This window comes from Salmo salar, chromosome ssa24, assembly GCF_905237065.1.
Source record: "Salmo salar chromosome ssa24, Ssal_v3.1, whole genome shotgun sequence".
NCBI classification, from domain to species: Eukaryota; Metazoa; Chordata; class Actinopteri; order Salmoniformes; family Salmonidae; genus Salmo; species Salmo salar.
In genome coordinates this window covers 31,360,436-31,381,919 of record NC_059465.1, presented here as the reverse complement: position 1 = coordinate 31,381,919, position 21,484 = coordinate 31,360,436, and the positions used below count along the sequence as shown (strand labels likewise).

Genomic DNA, 21,484 nt, shown 5'->3' with positions numbered 1-21,484 from the left:
CGTGCCGCCGTCCCATCATACTCCCTAGGAAGGGTGAAACGCATCCCACTGGGACCGGATACAGGAGGGATGAGTAGTGGTAAGCCCGGTTGTGCTGGTGGAGGCGCTGGAGGAACTCTCTGTCTCTCCCAGCGGTCCATGGTCTGAACGACGCGGTCCATCGCGACGCCAAGATGGTGGATCATCGCCGCTTGCTCCTGGACGCGCTCCTCTACCCCCTTATCAGGGGCACCTGCTCCTGCTGACTCCATATGGTTGGGTGTGGTATTCTGTATGGGGTGCGTAACTAGTGGCAGGGAAGTCAGACGCAGGAGAGCAGAACTATGTAATAGCCGGAGCAGTTTAATAGTAAAACCATCGGCATAAGTAATACAAAATATGGGCACAATAACCCGACGCGCACCAGTCAAACAAATGTGCACAAGCACTTATAACAAACAATACCACACAAAGACATGGGGGGAACAAAGAGTTAAATACACAACACGTAATGAGGGAAATGAAAACCAGGTGTGTGGGAAAACAAGACAAAACAAATGGAAAATGAAAAATGGATCGGCGATGGCTAGAAGACTGGTGTTGTCGACCACCGAACCCCGCCTGAACAAGGAGAGGCACCGACTTCGGCAGAAGTCGTGACAGCATGGCACTTATAACACCAGGGTAGTGGGTTTGATTCCATCCATATGTAAAATGTATGCACCCATGACTGTAAGTCGCTTTTGTATAAAAGTCGCATATATTATTTGCAGGGCATCATTTGTAAACAGTTGTGGTAGAAGTGAATGGTTCCAGAGTCTGGTCTAGTGGTACAGTAGTGCTGCTGACTTTAGACCATATCCCCCAGGAATTCTAAACCTGTTTGAGCCCTTCCTATCTAACTACCCCCTCTGCATCTGTCTCCTTATCTCCTTTCCACCACGCTGTCCTAAATAATGGAATACCAAAGGGAATTGGAATTTCGATCTCCTTAAAAAAAGGAATAGAGCTGGTGCTGTAGTAGTTCACTACCTGCTGGGAATTCACAGTCCTGCAAGAGCTCTGCTGCATATCGTCACTTTATTATCAAAGTAACCTCATTAGAACGACCACTACAGGCGATAGATACCCAGTCCGTCGCTACAGTGCTACATTCCATCAGGGCCGGGGTGATTATAGCCTCTGTTACAGAAACAACCGTCTCTGCCCTTTGCCGTCTCTACCCTCGCAAAGTCATAGGAATCAAGAAGGAGGCATGACTCACCTCGATTCATCTGTCACCCGAGCCGTTAAATTAATACTGGCTGGCACTTCTCCCCCTCCCTTGTCCCTGCCCTCTTTTCAAGTGGCATCCACTCACTGACAGCCAGCCGACTCTGCTGCACAGTCACATTTACATTCACACACCGAGTGTCGGAGACCCAAAGCCTAAGCTGTAGAAACACTCTCAGATGAAATTGACATTTAAAGAGTAGAGCCGAGGCCTTCTCCCTCATACAAGGTAGCAGGTAAATGCAAGGAGTGTCGTTGTGCTTTCCAGGCAGCGCTTTCTGGAAAGCCATTTGACAGTGTTGAGAATAGTAGCCAGAGGAGATAAGAAAAACGTTTTGGAGGAAAGGAGAGAGAGGTGGGGGAATTTAGTTATTGATTTCAATGGAGAGACCTCTGGATGTGTTTTCAGTTATTAAGGGGTAATAACTGAATCTCAAAGCACAGTGTAATTTTTATATTTGGCACCCCCTTGTCATATTTATAGTTATTTTTGTTGTATGGCACATATGATTTAAAATGATGATTGTAGGCCGACGTCACGTTTTCCAAGCCGAGAGTTCGAGTAAATCATATCCTAGAGCAAAATATATCATGGCACAATTTTACAAGACAACATATTGCTGGAAGTACACATACTGTGGAACCTCTGCTCATAGTTTTATATTCACAAAGTACAGTATATCAAAGTACAGTATCAAACTGCTGTAGGAGTTGCTACTGTGTGAGAAGAGAGAGGGCTTCAGCAGATCAGAGAAGAGAGGAGTGGAGTGTACACCTCCTGTGGTTAGCATGCATTTTTCATACCAGCATTGTCGTTTGAGGCCCACTCGTGATTGACAGGCAAGTGTCGTTGCTACAGAAGCGTGTTAGGGAGGGGGCGGGTGGGGACGGGGACGGGGGGGGGATATGTGCAGAGAGTGATCATGTTTTCACCATGTGCACAGGAAGTGAGCTCCCGTCGGATGTCATCAATGTCAACCCCGGGGCATTGTGGGTCTCCAAAGAGTTCCTATGTCACCTCTCCTTACTGTAGAATTAACCTCATACAACCATCCGGAATGTCTTGCAAGCCTACATTCTGTTTCACTACTCAGATTCCAGTCTACTAATTACGAGGCTACTGTGGACTTCCTAAAACATTCTCATTCTGATGAATGAACACTCACACTCAGGGAGATCCCTTTTCTAATGACATTTACTCCCAATTGTGTGGGGTTTGCTGTTAGTCATATGTCTGTCAAGGGAAATGTAATCTAATTTGTGTGTGTGTGTGTGTGTGTGTGTGTGTGTGTGTGTGTGTGTGTGTGTGTGTGTGTGTGTGTGTGTGTGTGTGTGTGTGTGTGTGTGTGTTGTTAAGTTGTTTTTCCAACTACCGAGTGGGTGTTTAATGGGATGTTTGTGTGTTTGTTTCCAGCTGCTGTCTGAGAGCCAGATCAACATGGTGAAGGTGATGAACTCAGTGAACGATGCTCTCAACTCCATGCAGAAGGAGACGGGGAACCTGAAGAGCAAGTTCAAGGCAGACCTCCAGAGAGCACCTGTTCGCAGTGCCCGGCCCAAAGGCTGCTCCAATGGTAGGCTATGGATGGACACCAGTGGTGGCTGATGGAAGGAGAAAAAGGCAATGAGTGCATGGACATCTCCTAACTATACCATGTCAGCTGTAGAAATTGTTGATCCTTTGAGCTGAAGTAAACCATATCTTTGGCCAACTAGATGTATTTAATGCCTGACAAGGCTATTGTTCACAATTTCACTAGAAGGAAAAAAGCACAGCTTCATACTGAAATATGTTTGCATACTACACCTCTGATACCCCAAATTAGTTTTGTAAAAAAATTGCATTTCTATAAAGTACAGGATTTGGACATGATGAAGTGAAGCTGTCTGGCCAGATTCAGACAGCTGACTATTAAGAGAAGAAAATGTTGGAGCTCACTGGTTTCATTTAATAATTTCTATGATAAAATCCAGGATTTAAACGTTAATCTGGTGTCTATCTGATCTCGCTAGGCTCCAGACCTCGGGACTGCAGCGATATCTACGCAAGTGGTCAGCGGGAGGATGGGATCTACTCTGTCTTTCCCATGCACTACCCTGCTGGCTTCCAGGTCTTCTGTGACATGACAACAGACGGAGGAGGATGGACGGTGAGTGTCTGATCCCTGTATCAACCTGTGTCACGCCCAGCTGTTGCGTAGGAGAAACGACGATGTTCATGTATGGTCCCAGCAAACCGGGAACATTCCCAGAACATTAGCTAAGATTCCCTATAAAGATGCACGGTGCAAAAATGGCTCTGCCATTTCCTGGTTGCTACAATTCTAATAATTCCACTGTTTTCAGTTTATGTGACAAAACAATAAATTATAGTGTAGAGAATCATTGTACCATCTAAACTATGAAATATATTTGACATAATCAAAAATATAGTATTTTCAAGATTAAGTGCTGTTCAAGTGAAATAATGTGCATGTTGTCAACATATGAAGTGCAAAAAAAATATGGTTGTTTTTGTATGATTAAATGCTGTTGAAATACAATTAAAATGCCTCAAATGTGAATTGCCATTAAAACATAATGGGGATGTATTCCAAACGGCTTTAAGGAGATACACATTTGCATGCTGAGAATGTTGTGGTAATATTAGGTAAAACTTAAAAATAACATGTTCTTGAAATGTTCTGAGGACCTTCAAGACAAAGTCTTGTCATAAGCTTGCCTTCTAGGCAGAGTTGCAAAGAGAAAGACATATCTCAAACTGGCTAAGATGGGCAAAAGAACACACACACTGGACAGAGGAACTCTGCCAAGAAGGCCAGCATCCCGGAGTCGCCTCTTCACTGTTGACGTTGAGACTGGTGTTTTGCGGGTACTATTTAAAAAATTGCCAGTTGAGGACTTGTGAGGCGTCTGTTTCTCAAACTAGGCACTCTAATGTACTTGTCCTCTTGCTCAGTTGTGCACCGGGGCCTCCCACTCCTCTTTCTATTCTGGTTAGAGACAGTTTTTGCTGTTCTGTGAAGCGTTGTACGAGATCTTCAGTTTCTTGGCAATTTCTCGCATGGAATAGCCTTCATTTCTCAGAACAAGAATAGACTGACGAGTTTCAGAAGAAAGTGCTTTGTTTCTGGACATTTTGAGCCTGTAATTGAACCCTCAAATGCTGATGCTCCGGATACTCCACTAGTCTAAAGAAGGCCAGTTTTATTGCTTCTTTAATCAGGACAACAGTTTTCAGCTGTGCTAACATAACTGCAAAAGGATTTTCTAATGAACAATTAGCCTTTTAAAATGATAAACTTGGATTAGCTAACACAACGTGCCATTGGAACACAGGAGTGATGGTTGCTGATAATGGGCCTCTGTACGCCTATGTAGATATTCCATAAAAATCTGCCGTTTCCAGCTACAATAGTCATTTACAACATTAACAATGTCTACACTGTATTTCTGATACATTTTTTGTTATTTTAATGGACAAAAACAAGGACATTTCTAAGTGGCCCCAAACATTTGAACGATAGTGTATATATTATTTATTATAATTTTTTTGCAAAATATTTTGGCCTCAAAACAGATGGGGCTCTCCCCCACCTGCCTTGAATGACGGGTCGCCACTGACAGTTTAGCAGTTACTCCGGTCGCCCCCAGTATCAATAAATTAATAAAACCAAAAGCTTACCTTGACTTGGAAGAGTTCCAGTGTTGGATAGTCATAGCCAGCTAGTTAACATAGCATCCCTCTCTGTTTGAGTTGGCTAATCTATCTTTTGCTTTCAGTACTAAATTCATTATCTGATCCTTTGATTGGGTGGACAACATGTCATTTCATGCTGCAGGAGCTCTGATAGGTTAGAGGTTGTCCTCCGGAAGTTGTCATAATTACTGTGTAAGTCTATGGAAGGGGGTGAGAATCATAAGCCTCCTAGGTTTTGTTTTGAAGTTAATGTACCTAGAGGAGAATGGAAGCTAGCTGTCTTCTGGGTACACCATGGTGCTACCCTACAGAGTGCTGTTGAGGCTACTGTAGACCTTCATTGCAAAACAGTGTGTTTTAATCAACTATTTGGTGACGTGAATATATTTAGTATAGTTTTATCTAAAAAGGATAATAATAAAATGTTTATGAAAGTAGCGCACAACACACATTTAAAAGAAATAGACAAACAGACAGGCAGGCAGACAGGCAGACAGGCAGGCAGGCAGGCAGGCAGGCAGGCAGGCAGACAGACAGACAGGCAGGCAGGCAGGCAGGCAGGCAGGCAGGCAGACAGACAGACAGACAGACAGACAGACAGACAGACAGACAGACAGACAGACAGACAGACAGACAGACAGACAGACAGACAGACAGACAGACAGACAGACAGACAGACAGACAGGCAGGCAGGCAGGCAGGCAGGCAGGCAGGCAGAGAGATGCAAGCACCAAACCAACTTTATTTGTTTCTTTTTAATTGCGTCACAGAGCAGTTAAAAGTATGGCCTTTTCTAAAAGTATTACTCACTAATTCATCAAACACATAGGAGCTTTAATAGTGGTCCGCAAACTATTAGAAAAGTTCTAATTAAGTCTAACTTTCAGGGTATGTTTGGACAAATTAATTTGTGTTACTTTTCTCATCAGTATTATTAAAGTGACCTCTATCACTTTATTGCTCAAAAGCCAATTATTCTGAATTCTGGTTCTATGAGGGGTCACTTAAAAGTGCCTCTTTCTCAATTTTCAAATGCATCACAATGTGTTTCAAATACTATGCCCAATGAACTGTTCAAGTGTCTTGAAGATAATTTCCATGGGTTCCTTGGCTTTCCTACCTCTTGCATTTTATGTTGTTCTAGACTGTAGTGTAGTACAGAGCATCAAACTTTACATATGACAACATGACATGAGGTCAAAAAAATCCTGCATGGGGTTTGCTTTATTTGTCGTTGGTCACCCAATGGACATCTTCCTCCCATATGTCAGCAAGTGGACTCCCTATCCCGCTGGTGCAGTTTGAATAAGTTCCATTTATTTCCCCGGCTGCAGTCACAGTCAAGGTCTGCAGAAATCCCCAGATGGCTTGTGCTGAGAGGAGCTGTGGTGAAGTGGCCTTTTAAAGTGAAAAGAGTGTGATATTCATACATTCCCCCCTGCGGGATGGCAATAGCTGAAATAGTGACCTTGCAGCATTGCCTCTATGACTTGTTGAGGTCTCCAGGGCTCTAGAGTCATCTCCCCTTAGCTTGATGTCAAGAGACTGGCTCAGGTTGGTTTAGCAGAGTAGTACCAGGAGACACATTCCCAGACCAAAGAGTCCAATGAATCATTCAAGGAGAGTCCTTTGTTAGCTCTCCATTAAACCAACTGTGGGCAACCACCGCTCATTAGGACCAATGGCTCTGATAAACTAATTAGCCATAGTAAGGCAATTCATAAGGAGAATTACAGACCAAGCTGCTTCCCACCGACGAGAGCGTTAGTTTCCTATATTTCAGATACATTTTCTTCCTTCTGAGCACATCTCAGCAGTGGGAGATGGAAGGCGAAGAATGGCGCATTTACAGGGAATTAATAGTCACAGCGACCCTATTCATCATCGCTGGCTTCCAGCAGTTTCCTGATGAGGATGCAGTCTCATCTCTCTCTGCACCGCTGAAGAGCTGGGAGCTCTGCTTTCCTGAGGTACAGGAGGGCTGCTGGTACACTCTCAGACATACCCCACCCCCCCTCTCTCTCCTGCTCTCTCTCTCTCTTCGTTCTCTCTCTTTCTTCTTTTTCCTCCATTTGTTTGCCATATAAACACATGAATAGAATATGAATGAGGAAGCCAATTTATGATGTGTGGTATGAGCCTTAGCCAAGTGCTTCCTCCAAGGTCATAGTGTTGGAATCAAGTATTACCGTAGTGTTAGCCTCATGAGAAAGCCAGATCATATCATACAACCCTAATGGAAAGCATGTATAAAGGTACACTACATGGCCAAACATATGTGGACACCTGCTCATCGAACATCTCATTCCAAAATCATGGGCATTAATATGGAATTCGTCCCCCCTTTGCTGCTATAACAGCCTCCACTCTTCTGGGAGGCTTTCCACTAGATGTTGGAACATTGCTGTTGGCACTTGCTTCCATTCAGCCACAAGAGCATTAGTGAGTTTGGGCACTGATGTTGGGCAATTAGGCCTGGCTCGCAGTCGGCATTCCAATTCATCCCAAAGGTGTTCGATGGGATTGGGGTCAGGGCTTTGTGCAGACCAGTCAACTTCTTCAACACCGATCTCAACAAACCATTTCTGTATGGACCTCGCTTTCTGCACGGGGGCATTGTCATGCTGAAACAGAAAATGTCCTTCCCTAAACCTTTGCCACAAAGTTGGAAGCACAGACTCGTCTAGAATGTCATTCTATGCTGTAACGTTAAGATTTCCCTTCACTGGAACTAAGGGGACTAGCCCAAACCATGAAAAACAGCCCCAGAACATTAATCCTCCTCCACCAAAGTTTACAGTTGGCACTATGCATTCGGGCAGGTAGCGTTCTCTTGGCATCTGCCAAACACAGATTAGTCCGTTGGACTGCCAGATGGTGAAGCGTGATTCACCACTCCAGCAGACTCATGGCATTGCGCATGGTAATCTTAGGTTTACAGTATGTATGGCTGCTCGACCATGGAATCCCATTTCACGAAGCTCCCGACGAACAGTTCTTGTGCTGACGTTGCTTCCAGAGGTAGTTTGGAACTCGGTAGTGATTGTTGCAACCGAGGACAGACAATTTTTAATGCGCTACATGCTTCAGCACTCAGTGGTCCAGTTCTGTGAGCTTGTGTGGCCTACCACTTCACGGCTGAGCTGTTGTTGCTCCTAAACATTTCCACAATAACAGCACTTAGTTGACTGGGGCAGCTCTAGCAGGGCAGACATTTGACGAACTGACTTGTTGGAAAGGTGGCATCCTATGACAGTGCCACATTGAAAGTCACTGAGCTCTTCATTACGGGCCATTCTACTGCCAATGTTTGTCTATAAAGATTGCTTGGCTGTGTGCTCAATGTTATACACCTGTCAGCAACGGGCGTGGCTGAAATAGCAGAATCTACTCATTTGAAGGGTTATCCACATACTTTTGGCCATTCCCGGGACCACCCATCCGTAAATTGTATGCACACATAACTGTAAGTGGCTTTGGATAAAAGCTTCTGCTAAATGGCATATATTATTATTATTACAAGCCAGAGTGAGTTGACAAGATGTCACTCAGATCACTCTGATTTCAGTTACATGTTGAGGCTTAGCATCAGCTGTGGTGGTGAAGGAAAGGGTTACCTGCTAATAAACATTTAAAATATATATATATATTTAAATATATATTTGTACTTTTACCCCATTTTCTCACCAATTGGTAGTTACAATCTTGTCCCATCACTGCAACTCCCCTATGGACTCGGGAGAGGCGAAGGTTGAGAGCCATGCATCCTCCGAAACACGACCCTGCCAAGCCGCACTGCTTCTTGACACACTGCACGCTTAAGCCAGCCGCACCAATGTGTCGGTGGAAACACCGTCCAGCTGGCGACCGAGGTCAGCTTGCAGGCGCCTGGCCCACCACAAGGAGTCGCTAGAGCACGATGGGACAAGGAAATCCTGGACGGCCAAACCCTCCCCTAACCCGGACGACGGTGGGCCAATTGTGCGCCGCCTCATGGGTCTCTCTGTTACTGCCGGCTGTGACACAGCCTGGGATCAAACTTTTTGACAGTTAACTGTCCCCCTGGTGGAAGCCCCATAACCAGGCCTTCTTTTAGATGAGCTCCCGAGTGGCGCAGCGATCTAAGGCACTGCATCTCAGTGCTAGAGGGGTCACTACAGACCCTGGTTTGATTCCAGGCTGTATCACAACTGGCCATGACCAGGAGACCCATGAGGCGGTGCACAATTGGCCCAGTGTCGTCCAGGTTAGGGTTTGGCCGGGGTAGGCCATGATTGTAAATAAGAATTTGGTCTTAACTGACTTGCCTAGTTAAATAACTAAGCAACTCAGTTTGGCCACGTTTGGCCGCTTCCACTATGATGTCAGGATACTGTAGCATCTTGCCTTTGAAGGTTGCTTGAAGCCCAGAGGCAGGAGAGAGGTTAACCATCCCAGGTCTGCCCTGTTTACATCGGGAATGTAGTTAGTGTGTTTTGACAACCATTTCATTCTTGGGTCAGCCTCAACGTGTAGGGTGTTGCCTCTCCCAACTGGCCCCCAGCACTGTAGATAGGTGGGTTATCACACTCTGGTGCGCAAATATGCCTAAGAGGGAGTGTCTCCATCAGGACACTTCATGCCCTACAGAAGAGCGGTCAAAGATCAAGACCTCGGAGGCCCAGCATCCATACGTTATGATCACATTATCACCATCATCTGAAGGGGTCGTCACTAGCTACCACAGCCACAAAGTCATAATTATGGCTAAACCCTGCCTATTTCTACAAAAATATTTTTACGATATAGTCAATTTTGACTTTGTAGCTGTGGTAACTAGTGACAACTAGTTACTGTAGTGATAGACGATAATGACAGTATGCCCTCTGCTTTTAGAACATTTCATGAATGCCTATCTATAGTTAAATGGCAGAGTTGTAATATTGCCAGTACTTTTGATCCAGAAATGCTTTTGATATGTTTTATTTATTTTGTCTTGTTTTAAAGAGAAAGTAAAAGAAACCAGACAGTAAAACAGCCTCTCAGGGAGATGATCTTACTGGGAACCAGTCATCCAGGAATCATTCTCTGTCTGTAACCAACTGGTGGGATTGCTCCAGCACACAGGTCCTCACTGTCTCTGGCACGACAGAGCATGGGAATAAGTTTCAAGTTTTAATGTCACATGCACAAGTACAGTGAAATGCCTTTCTTGCAAACTCAAAAACCAACAATGCAATAACAATGTATTAGTAGAAAAAAACATGAGAAAAGTAATAGGAAATATGAAATAGACAATTAAGTCAGCATACTATATACAGGAAATATTTAAAAAGTGTTTTTACATGTGCAGGGATACTGGAGGGATGGAGGTAGATAGTGTATGTATAGGGGTGAGGGGACAATGCAACAGGATATAAGATAAACAGAGTAGCAGCAGCTTTTATGTGAGTGGGTGTGCTGGTGTGTAAATGTACAGTATGTGCATATTATGTGTGAGTGACCTAATGGTGGAGTGTGTGTGTGTGTGTGTGTGTGTGTGTGTGTGTGTGTGTGTGTGTGTGTGTGTGTGTGTGTGTGTGTGTGTGTGTGTGTGTGTGTGTGTGTGTGTGTGTGTGTGTGTGTGTGTGTATGGGAGTGTGTGTCTATGGGAGTGACAGTGTGTGTGAGTGTGTAGGGCCCTGTGAGTGTGCATAGAGACAGTGCAAAGATTTAAATAAAAGCTCAATAAAGATACAAGTTTAACTCAGATAGTCCATGAAGCTATTTTGTTAGCTATTCATCAGTCGTATTGCTTGGGGATAGAAGCTGTTCAAGAGCATGTTGTTGTCAGACTTGATGCACCGGCAGAGAAAATAGTCCATGGCTTGGGTAGTTGGAGTCTTTGAAGATTATTTTCACACTGCCTGATATAGAGGTCCTGGATGTGGGACGTGGTGAGGTTGGACCCAGGTGCAGAGAAGAGACCAGACGAGGAATCAGTGGTTAAGGATAAACGTAATACTTTTCTGAGAAACGGTAGCCACAGGATCACAGTGCACTTGAAAAACAACAAACACTAAGTCTCAAAAACTTGCTCAGGAAACAAATGCACACGGTAAACAATTCAAGCTTCCGCAAAGGACAACAGAAAACACACCTCTTTTAACAGGGAAATCATAATGAGTTAAATTGGACACACCTGAGTGTCGTTAATGTCTCTAGGACGGTCTCTGCCGCCCTCTGGTGACAGGTAGAACCATGCCAGGATGGCATGGAGCTCGGCCCCAGTGATGTATTGGGCTGTCCACACAACTCTCTGTAGCGCCATGCGATCGAGGGCGGTGCTACTTCCATTCCAAGCAGTGATGCAGCCAGTCAATATGCTCTCAATAGTACAGCTGTAGAACTTTTTGAGGATTTGAGGACCCATGCAAAACTTTTTCAACCTCCTGAGGGGGAAGAGGCACCGTCAGACCTTCTTCACGACTGTGCGTGTGTGTTTTAAGTCTTTAGTGATTTGGAAACTGAGGAACTAGAAGCTGTCTACCTGCTCCATTGCTGCCCCGTCGATGTGGATGGGGGCATGCTCGCCCCCATGTTTCCTGTAGTCCACGATCAGCTCCTTGGTCTTGCTGAATTGGAGGGAGACGTTGTTGCTCCGGCACCACACTGCCAGGTCACTGACCTACTCCCTGTATGTTGACTCATCGTCACCGGTGATCAGTCCTACCACCGTCGTGTCGTCAGTGAACTTGATAATGGTGCTGGAGTCGTGAGTGACCACACAGTCGTGGGTGAACAGGGGGTACAGGAGGGGACTAAGCACACACCCATGTGGGGCCCCTGTGTTAAGGGTCAGCGTGGCGGAGTTGATGTTGCTTTCCCTCACCACCTGGGTTCGGCCTTCAGGAAGTCCAGGATCCAGTTGCAGAGGGAGGTGTTCAGACCCAGACTCCTAAGCTTGGTGACGAGTGACGAGCTTGGAGTGGACAATGGTGTTGAACTCTGAGCTGTAGTCAATGAACAGCAATTCTCACATACTGTAGGTATTCCTCTTATCTAGGTGGGTGAGGGCAGTGTGGAGAGCAATTGATATTCCGTCGTCTATGGATCTGTTAGGGCGGTATGCAAATTGGAGTGGGTCTAGGGTGTTTGGGATGGTGGAGTTAATGTGTGCCATAACCAGCCTCTCAAAGCACCCAATGATTACAGAAGTGAGTGCTACAGGGCCGTAGTCAATGTAGCATGAAGCCTTAGAGTCTTTAGGAACAGGAATGATTGTGGTAATATTAAAACATGTGGGGATTACAGACTGGGACAAGGAGAGGTTGAAAATGACTGTGAATATGCCTGCCAGCTGTTCTGCACATGCTCTGAGAGCGTTCCCTGGAAAACCATCAGGCCCTGTGGCCTTGCGGGCGTTGACCTAATTAAAGACCCTTCTCACGTCGGCCTCAGAGAGCGAGATCACCCAATCCTCTGGGTTGGTGATGGCCCTCACACCCGTCTCGATGTTGTTGTCAAAGCGTGCATGAAATGCATTGAGTTCGTCTAGTAGAGAGGCATCATTGGGCAGCTCACAGTTGGGTCTTCCTTTGTAATCCGTAATGGACTGATGCCCCTGCCACATGCGGCGGGCGGCGGAGCCTAGGTAATAAGATTGTACCTTATTCCTATATAGTCCTTTTGCTTGTTTGATGACACTGCGGAGGTCATAGTGGGCCTTCTTGTACTTATTCTTGTCTTCGGCCGCAGCATCAGTGTTGTCTACGATAGCTCTGTGTGTGGTAGCCCTGTTCTTTAGTTTAGCGCCAAACTTGGTGTTAATCCAGGGCTTTTGATTGGGAAGCAGCGAACCCTCACATGGGTTCAACATCGCTGATGTATTTTATAATGAAGCTGTGACGGAGGTGGTTAGCTTGTCAATGTTATCGGCTGAGTCTCAAAACATATTCAATCAGCGCTAGCAAAGCAGTCCTGTAGAATAGCCTCTGATTCTGGTTACAATTTCTCAACGGAGCGAATCGCGGGTATTTCCTGTTTCAACTTCTGCTTGTAAACAGGAAGCAAGAGTACGGAGTCATTATCTGATTTGCCGAATGGCGGACGAGGGAGGGCATTGTATGCTTGCTTGTGTGTAAAGTAGAAGTGGTCTAAGACTTTATCGCCCCTAGTGGTGTTAGAGACGGGTTGATGGAAGTTGGGCATCACGTGTCTTAGTGACGCCAAATTAAAATCGCCAGCAACCAGAAAGGCAGCCTTTGAGTGTAGGTCTTCCTGCTTGTTTATAGTCTTGTACAGTTTGTTAAGCGGCACCTTGCTATCCTGAGGTGGAATGTATACAGCAGTCACGATAATAGCTGAAAACTCCCTCGGGAGGTAGAAGGGTCAGCATTTGACCATCAGGTACTCCAAGACGGGTGAACAGTGGGTCGATAAAATATAGCAATCCAGTTTCAATTTGAGCCTGTAAAGTTTGACACGTCCTTTTCTCTTAAAGCTTCTCTCCAAGCGAAGCACCAGTAGCTCGGCAGTCCTCTCCTCTCATTCTGTTTTTTCAGTAGTTGCTTTATTTTTCTGCCTCTCATATCTTGGGAAACGACATTGGAGTGAATGTGGGCTTATTTCTTATTATTATTTTTTATTATTTTGAGTTTTTACCCCATTTTCTCCCCAATAGCTGGTTACGACCTTGTCTCATCGCTGCAACTCCTCAAAGGGCTCAGGAGGGGCAAAGGTCAAGACATGCATCCTCCGAAACATGACCCCCCCCAGCCTCTTACTTCTTAACACACTGCTTGCTTAACCCAGAAGTCAGCTGCACCAATGTGTCTGCGGAAACACAGTTCGACTGATGACCGAAGTCAGCTAGTAGGCTTATTTCTGATGGCAAACCTTAAAAAGTAAAGAAAGATAAAAGTGACATAAATACCAGATAGGCAACTCCATGGCATTTCTTCCCCTTTTCCATTGCGGCAGTTAGAATTTTACATTACCACTAAAGGTCTAGAGAAGCTGTCACGTGTGCTCCTTCCAGCCTCTAGGTCACCAGGCTACTCATTATGGCGCACACCTGTCACCATCGTTACGCGCACCTGCGGGTCGTCAGACTCACCTGGACTCCATCACTTCCCTAATTACCTTCCCTATATATGTCACACCCTTTGATTCCATCCCCAGGCGTCATTGTTTCTGTTCCCGTGTCATGTGTGTGCGTTGTTCGTGTTACTTGTTTTGTATTTAGTTGCGTTTATTTATTAAAACATTCACTCCCTGAACTTGCTTCCCGACTCTCACCGCACTCGTTACAGAAGCTCTGAAGATTCTTGGAGTGACTCTTTTTATACTCTGAAAGATGATGCTGTCCAAAGGTTGTTTTAAAACCACTGAACCCTGCATACTTAAAGGAAGTGGCTCGACCATTGATCCTGCAAAGAGTCATGATTTACTATCGTTAAAGATGGGTTGGAATTGTAATGCAGTTCTCTGTGGGGAGAGTTATTAATAAAAAGCACATTTAATCCATATAGGACTCAAATGTCCCTGTTACTAGCAGAATTAGACATGCAATCAGACTGAATGCACAATTCTTTGCATTTTATTTTATTTGCTAAAAGGAAGAGAGTTAAAATGAATGCTTTATTCATTATGGCTCAAGAAGGTTTACTGAAATATTTATCTTTGATATACAGCACAGCAAATTTTAAACATTTTCAGTTGGATGTACTATTGCAGGTGTTATGTAAAAAACAATTATGTTCAATGTATTTTTGATGTGTATACCACTTTTTCCAGTAACCTGTAATTCATTAGTTCCTGAAGTGTCTTTAAAAAAAACTATTTAAACATCCTGCACTGTATGTTTTCTCTGTTGGATAAGGTTTGACCAGTATTTCTGTATAAAACATAAAATCCTACTCTCATATTCTATGCAATAATTCCATTGTGAAGAAGCAGGTCATTTGTGGTGATACTGTATGTTGACAGTGAAACTTACAGTATGTTCTGTATGGATTCAGCACAGTACAGAAGTCACAGAGAATGTCTAGTTCGTCCTTGTAAATATCTCGTCGATCAACGTGTCTATTTTCCTATGGTTTAAAATATCAAATGGGTAAAAAATATTATGATGCCTCCTTCATATACTGTAGATTTTTAATTCTTAATGGGTTTGAATTCATCATTAGGCATGCCTGGAATTGGAAATCCAATGTAATTTTCATCCACAATATTTCAGCAGTAGATTTTCCACAGTTCCTGTCTGAATTGGTTAAATATGATCTTGGCAGGCGATTGAACTTCCGTTGCTGACGTCAAATAAAAATGTATTTGTCACATTGGACAAATACAACAGGTGTAGACCTTACCGTGAAATGCTTACGTACAAGCCCTTAACGAACATTGCAGTTCAAGAAATAGAGTTAAGAAAATATTTACTAAATAAACTAAAATGAAAAAATATATATATCTAAAAGTAACACAAGAAAATGACATAACAATAACGAGGCTATATACAGGGGGTACCGGTGCCGAGTCAATGTGCAGGGGTACAGGTTAGTCGTGGTAATTTGTAAAGTGACTATGCATAGATAATAAACAGCGAGTAGCAGCATTGTAAAAAAACAAGGGGGGGGGGGTCAATGCAAATAGTCCGGGTGGCCGTTTGATGAAGTGTTCAGCAGTCTTATGGCTTGGGGGTAGAAGCTGTTAAGGAGCCTTCTGGTCCTAGACTTGGTGCTCAGGTACCACTGGAGTCTTTGACTATTTCTTAGGCCTTCCTCTGACACCGCCGAATATATACGGTTGAAGTCGGAAGTTTGCATACACCTTAGCCAAATACATTTAAACTCAGTTTTTCACAATTCCTTTTTTCATCACATTCCCAGTGGGTCAGAAGTTTACATACACTCAATTCGTATTTGGTAGCATTGCCTTTAAATTGTTTAACTTGAGTCAAATGTTTTGGGTAGCCTTCCACAAGCTTCCCACAATAAGTTGGGTGAATTTTGGCCCATTCCTCCTGACAGAGCTGCTGTAACTGAGTCAGGTTTGTAGGCCTCCTTGCTCGCACATGCTTTTTCAGTTCTGCCCACACATTTTCAATAGGCTTAAGGTCAGGGCTTTGTGATGGCCACTCCAATACCTTGACTTTCTTGTCCTTAAGCCATTTTGCCACAACTTTGGAAGTATGCTTGGGGTCATTGTCCATTTGGAAGACCCATTTGCGACCGAGCTTTAACTTCCTGACTCATGTCTTGAGATGTTGCTTCAATATATCCACATAATTTTCCTCCCTCATGATGCCATCTATTTTGTGAAGTGCACCAGTCCCTCCTGCAGCAAAGCACCCACACAACATGATGCTGCCACCCCCGTGCTTCACGGTTGGGATGGTGTTCTTCGGCTTGCAAGCCTCCCCATTTTCCTCCAAACATAACGATGGTCGTTTTGGCCAAATAGTTCTATTTTTGTTTGATCAGACCAGAGGACATTTCTCAAAAAAAGTATGATATTTTTCCCCATGTCCAGTTGCAAACTGTAGTCTGGCTTTTATATGGCGGTTTTGGAGCAGTGGCTTCTTCCTTGCTGAGCGGCCTTTCCTGTTATGTCGATATAGGACTCGTTTTACTGTAGATACTTTTGTAACTGTTTCCTCCAGCATCTTCACAAGGTCCTTTGCTGTTGTTCTGGGATTGATTTGTACTTTTCACACCAAAGTACGTTCATCTCTAGGAGACAGAACGCGTCTCCTTCCTGAGTGGTATGAAGGCTGCGTGGTCCCATGGTGTTTATACTTGCTTACTATTGTTTATACAGATGAACATTGTGCCTTCAGGTGTTTGGAAATTGCTCCCAAGGATGAACCAGATTTGTGGAGGTCTACAATTTTTTTCTGAGGTCTTGGCTGATTTCTTTTGATTTTCCCATGATGTCAAGCAAAGAGGCACTGAGTTTGAAGATAGGCCTTGAAATAAATCCACAGGTACACCTCCAATTGACTCAAAGGATGTCAATTAGCCTATCAGAAGCTTCTAAAGCCATGACATAATCTTCTGGAATTTTCCAAGCTGTTTAAAGGCACAGTCAACTTAGTGTATGTAAACTTCTGACCCACTGGAATTGTGATACAGTGAATTATAACTGAAATAATCTGTCTGTAAACAATTGTTGGAAAAATTACTTGTCATGCACAAAGTAGATGTCCTAACCGACTTGCCAAAACTATAGTTTGCTAACAAGAAATTTGTGGAGTGGTTGATAAACGAGTTTTAATGACTCCAACCTAAGTGTATGTAAACTTCCGACTTCAACTGTATTTACTGTACGTTTGTTTATGTGTAACTCTGTGTTGTTGTTTTTGTCGTACTGCTTTGCTTTATCTTGGCCAGGTCGCAGTTGTAAATGAGAACTTGTTCTCAACTGGCCTACCTGGTTAAATAAAGGTGAAAATAAATAAATAAATAATGGGGCCCTGTTCGGCCCTCCTTTTCCTATAGTCCACGATCAGCTCCTTTGTCTTGCTCACATTGAGGGAGAGGTTGTTGTCCTGGCACCACACTGGTGATGGAGTCGTGCTTGGCCATGCAGTCATGGGTGAACGGGGAGTACAGGAGGGGACTAAGCACGCACCCCTGAGGTGCCCCAGTGTTGAGGATCAGCATGGCAGATGTGTTGTTGCCTACCTTTACCACAGGGGGGTGACCCATCAGGAAGTCCAGGATCCATTTGCAGAGGGAGGTGTTTAGTCCCAGGGTCCTTAGCTTAGTGGTGAACGCTGAGCTGTAGTCAATGAACAGCATTCTCACAGATCTGGTGTAGTAGGATTCCATCTTAGTCCTGATGCTTTTCCTGTTTGATTGTTCATCTGAGGGCATAGCGGGATATCTTTGAAGTGTCCGTATTAGTGTCCTGCTCCTTGAAAGCGGCAGCTCTAGCCTTTAGCTCGGTGTGGATGTTGCCTGTAATCCATGGCTTCTAGTTCAGAAATGTATGTACGGTCACTGTGGGGACGATGTCGTCGATGCACTTATTAATGAAGCCGGTGACTGAGGTGGTATACTCCTCAATGCGATTGGATGAATCCCGGAACATTTTCCAGTCTGTGCTACCAAAACAGTCCTGTAGCGTAGCATCCGCACCATCTGACCACTTCTGTATTGAGTGTGTCACTGGTACTTCCTGCTTTAGTTTTTGCTCTTAAGCAGGAATCAGGAGGATAGAATTATGGTCAGATTTGCCAAATGAAGAGAGAGGGAGAGCTTTGTATGCGTCTCTGTGTGTGGGGACTAAAGGTGGTCTCAAGTTTTTTTCCTCTGCTTGCACATGTGATATGCTTGCAGAAATGAGGTATAACATATTTAAGTTTGCCTGCATTACCTCATATCTACCAGCACGTCACATGTGCAAGCACAGGAAAAAGACTCTGTTTACTCCACAAACAGGGACACAGGATAAGAGTAGGAGGGCATTGGGGGAAATGGAGTGGCAGTGGGTCTACACACAGATTCCACAAGACAATGTCAATTCTTGTCAAGTGTGATCCAGATAAGAGTGAATTCTTCTAGTGTGCTTCTGCACTTCAAAGTGTATTATCTCTAGTATGTTCTCTAAAGAGTGACATTAGTTGAATCTACATAAAGTTCTCTCATTCTGAGTGAATGGCTTTGCAGATATTGGAGGGGCTATGTGTAGAAGTGACAGTATAGTTTGGAGAATATTGTTGGGTCAGTGTATATAATACAGGAGGTTGGTGGCACCTTAATTGGGGAGGACGGGCACGTGGTAATGGCTGGAGCGAAATAGGTGGAATGGTATCAACAACATCAAACACATCGTTTCCATGTGTTTAATGCCATTCCATTCGCTCCGTTCCAGCTACTATTATGAGCTATCCTCCCCTCAGCAGCCTCCACTGGTATATAAGTATATCCATGATGTTGTTGGGTACAATGGAAGACAGAATAGGGTCATGTTCATTAGGGCATACAATGGAAAACATTTAAAAATATTTTGAAATGAAAATGAGCATTTCTTATTGGGAAATTCCAAATAATCCCTCCCTGTTTTAGCCTGTTTCACTGTCACGGGTTCAGTGTCTCTCCTCCACTTATTCCATGTTTCATCTAAAGCTTTTGCCACCTACAGTAAGTCTGATACATTCTCCAAATGGATGTTGGCAAGTCACATAATTTGAGTTGAGGTTTAAAGCTCTTGAACATCTGTGATTCTGTCAACACAAGTCAGACTTGACCTCCGTTGATTACAGTACCACCCAACAGCAAATCAAAAGCTGAAGGTCTAAGTCTACCCCAATCGGCTTGTGACAGCACCTCAGCCTTGCTCCCTCTCTGTGTCCAAATAGAAAAACGTACAGCTTATTGGAGCTCGCTAAGTAGTTTATCAGTAATAGAAAAGGATTACAAGGGCTTCATTGGCAAAGGTAAGTAGAGCAGTGCTTTACAGGTGGCCTTTATTGTGTTTGGCTTGTTAGCACTGCATTTACGTTGTGGCTCCATAATCCTAAACAGGTTCAGTTAACAGTGCCAGACATTAACGACCTTACTTTAAATCCTACTCCAGTCTATTTTTTCAGCTCATTTATCACCTGATTTACTTAACAAAAAGTACAACTCTACGGGATCCAGGCATCCTCATGACATGGCACAAGTGGTGGGGAGGCCGAGTGGGGAGGCCGATCATCAGAAAGCACCATCAGACCAACTCCTTGAATTGCCTACTCGATGAAGTTTTCACTTGTGTCTAAAAAACACTATTTTGCTCAAAACATATTTTTTCTAACCCATACATGTGTGTGCATTACTCTATTCATACGTGGGATGTTGTTTTTTAACAGGATTTTTTTTTTTTAATTGCTTTAAATTGCTTTGGAGAGGCCCAGGGAGACCACAGGCAGATCAGAGTGACAGATAATAGTCTGCTATTTGGATCTTCAGACAATAGTAGAGTGCCTTTCTCATGTTTAAAGACACAGCAATGGACATTATATACTGTCGCTTTTGGTCATGTAATAACCTATGCAGTTATGATACAGATATTCTTAGTTCCCCATTGTATTTCTGGTGTTTGGGACACTGTGTACTCTAACATGTGCATTCATATGTGGTCATAACCGATCAGATGAACCTAATACTTTTATTGATCAAATCTGTATAGAGAATCATGAAGTAGCTTTTGCTGTGTGATCTATTTGAGAAAATGTACAGTTGGAATAAAAAGCCTTTGTTGTGGTGGAGTGATGCACTTTCTCTCTGAGGCTTTGAAAGCTGGCGTTGGTCAGCCAGAGAAAACGTAGGGGTCATGACACACAAGCGGGTGCAGCAATCTTGCACAACAGAATGACGTCAATGGGAATGACTTTGGGCTAAAATGGTGCTGTGCTATTGGAAAGTGGTTTACGGGGACACTCTGTAGCCCATCTGTCTTTTGGGCTTGTTAACAGGCCGGTATGGAGCCTTGTGATGGAATTGGATAAGTTCTGTTGAGCAGAGGACTGTAGGGAAGAGCAATTTGTACTACCAACGTGATGTACAGATTAATTTGAGCCAATTTGCTACAGCATGAAAATAATCCTGAGGCAACAGGAAATGTATTATTGTGTGGATTATAATTAATGGACATTCTTTGTAGGGGTTGATATATTTTTCGCTAAGGCAAATCAAGTCTGACATTTTAAAGTGGAAATTACAAACTTTAGAAACTGTTTTAAACCTTGAATACACTACAAGTTTGCATTTCCTGCCGTGCAGGAAAATTCTCAGCAATAAATTAAGATAAAATTAATATCCTGCTTCTGTAACGACAACAGGAGCTCTGAAAATATGCCGGCATAGTGTTCTTGTGGAACTGTCAATATGTTGACTATTGTTGCTGGCAGTAGTAGTTGTGGTAGCCTAGCGGTTAAAGTTGGGCCAATAACTGAAAGGTCGCTGGTTTGAATACCTGAGCTGACAAGGTGAAAAAAATCTGTCAATGTGCTGATTTTGTACGTTTGCCCACTTACAAAGAAATGTTCAGTCTATAATTTTAATATTAGGTAGATTTGAACAGTGAGAGACAGAATAAAAATTAAAAAAAATTAAAAACGCATGTAAAAAATGTTATACAATTATTTGCATTTTAATGAGGGAAATAAGTATTTGACCCCTCTGCAAAACATGACTTAGTACTTGGTGGCAAAACCCTTGTTGGCAATCACAGAGGTCAGACGTTTCTTGTAGTTGGCCACCAGGTTTGCACACATCTCAGGAGGGATTTTGTCCCACTCCTCTTTGCAGATCTTCTCCAAGTCATTGAGGTTTCGAGGCTGACATTTGGCAACTCGAACCTTCAGCTCCCTCCACAGATTTTCTATGGGATTAAGGTCTGGAGACTGGCTAGGCCACTCCAGGACCTTAATGTGCTTCTTCTTGAGCCACTCCTTTGTTGCCTTGGCCGTGTGTTTTGGGTCATTGTCATGCTGGAATACCCATCCACGACCCATTTTCAATGCTCTGGCTGAGGGAAGGATGTTCTCACCCAAGATTTGACGGTACATGGCCCCGTCCATCGTCC

The 21,484-nt window shown here is 43.8% G+C and overlaps 1 protein-coding gene across 1 annotated transcript in view; it reads left to right on the top strand.

Moving 5' to 3' along the window:
• Positions 1-21,484, top strand: part of fibcd1a (fibrinogen C domain containing 1a) — a 125,113-nt gene that overhangs the window by 41,073 nt on the left and 62,556 nt on the right. Inside the window, exons 4-5 of the mRNA XM_014172398.2 lie at positions 2,666-2,825; positions 3,265-3,401. Coding sequence (XP_014027873.1) covers positions 2,666-2,825; positions 3,265-3,401 — 297 coding nt within the window. The remainder of the gene's footprint in view (positions 1-2,665; positions 2,826-3,264; positions 3,402-21,484) is intronic.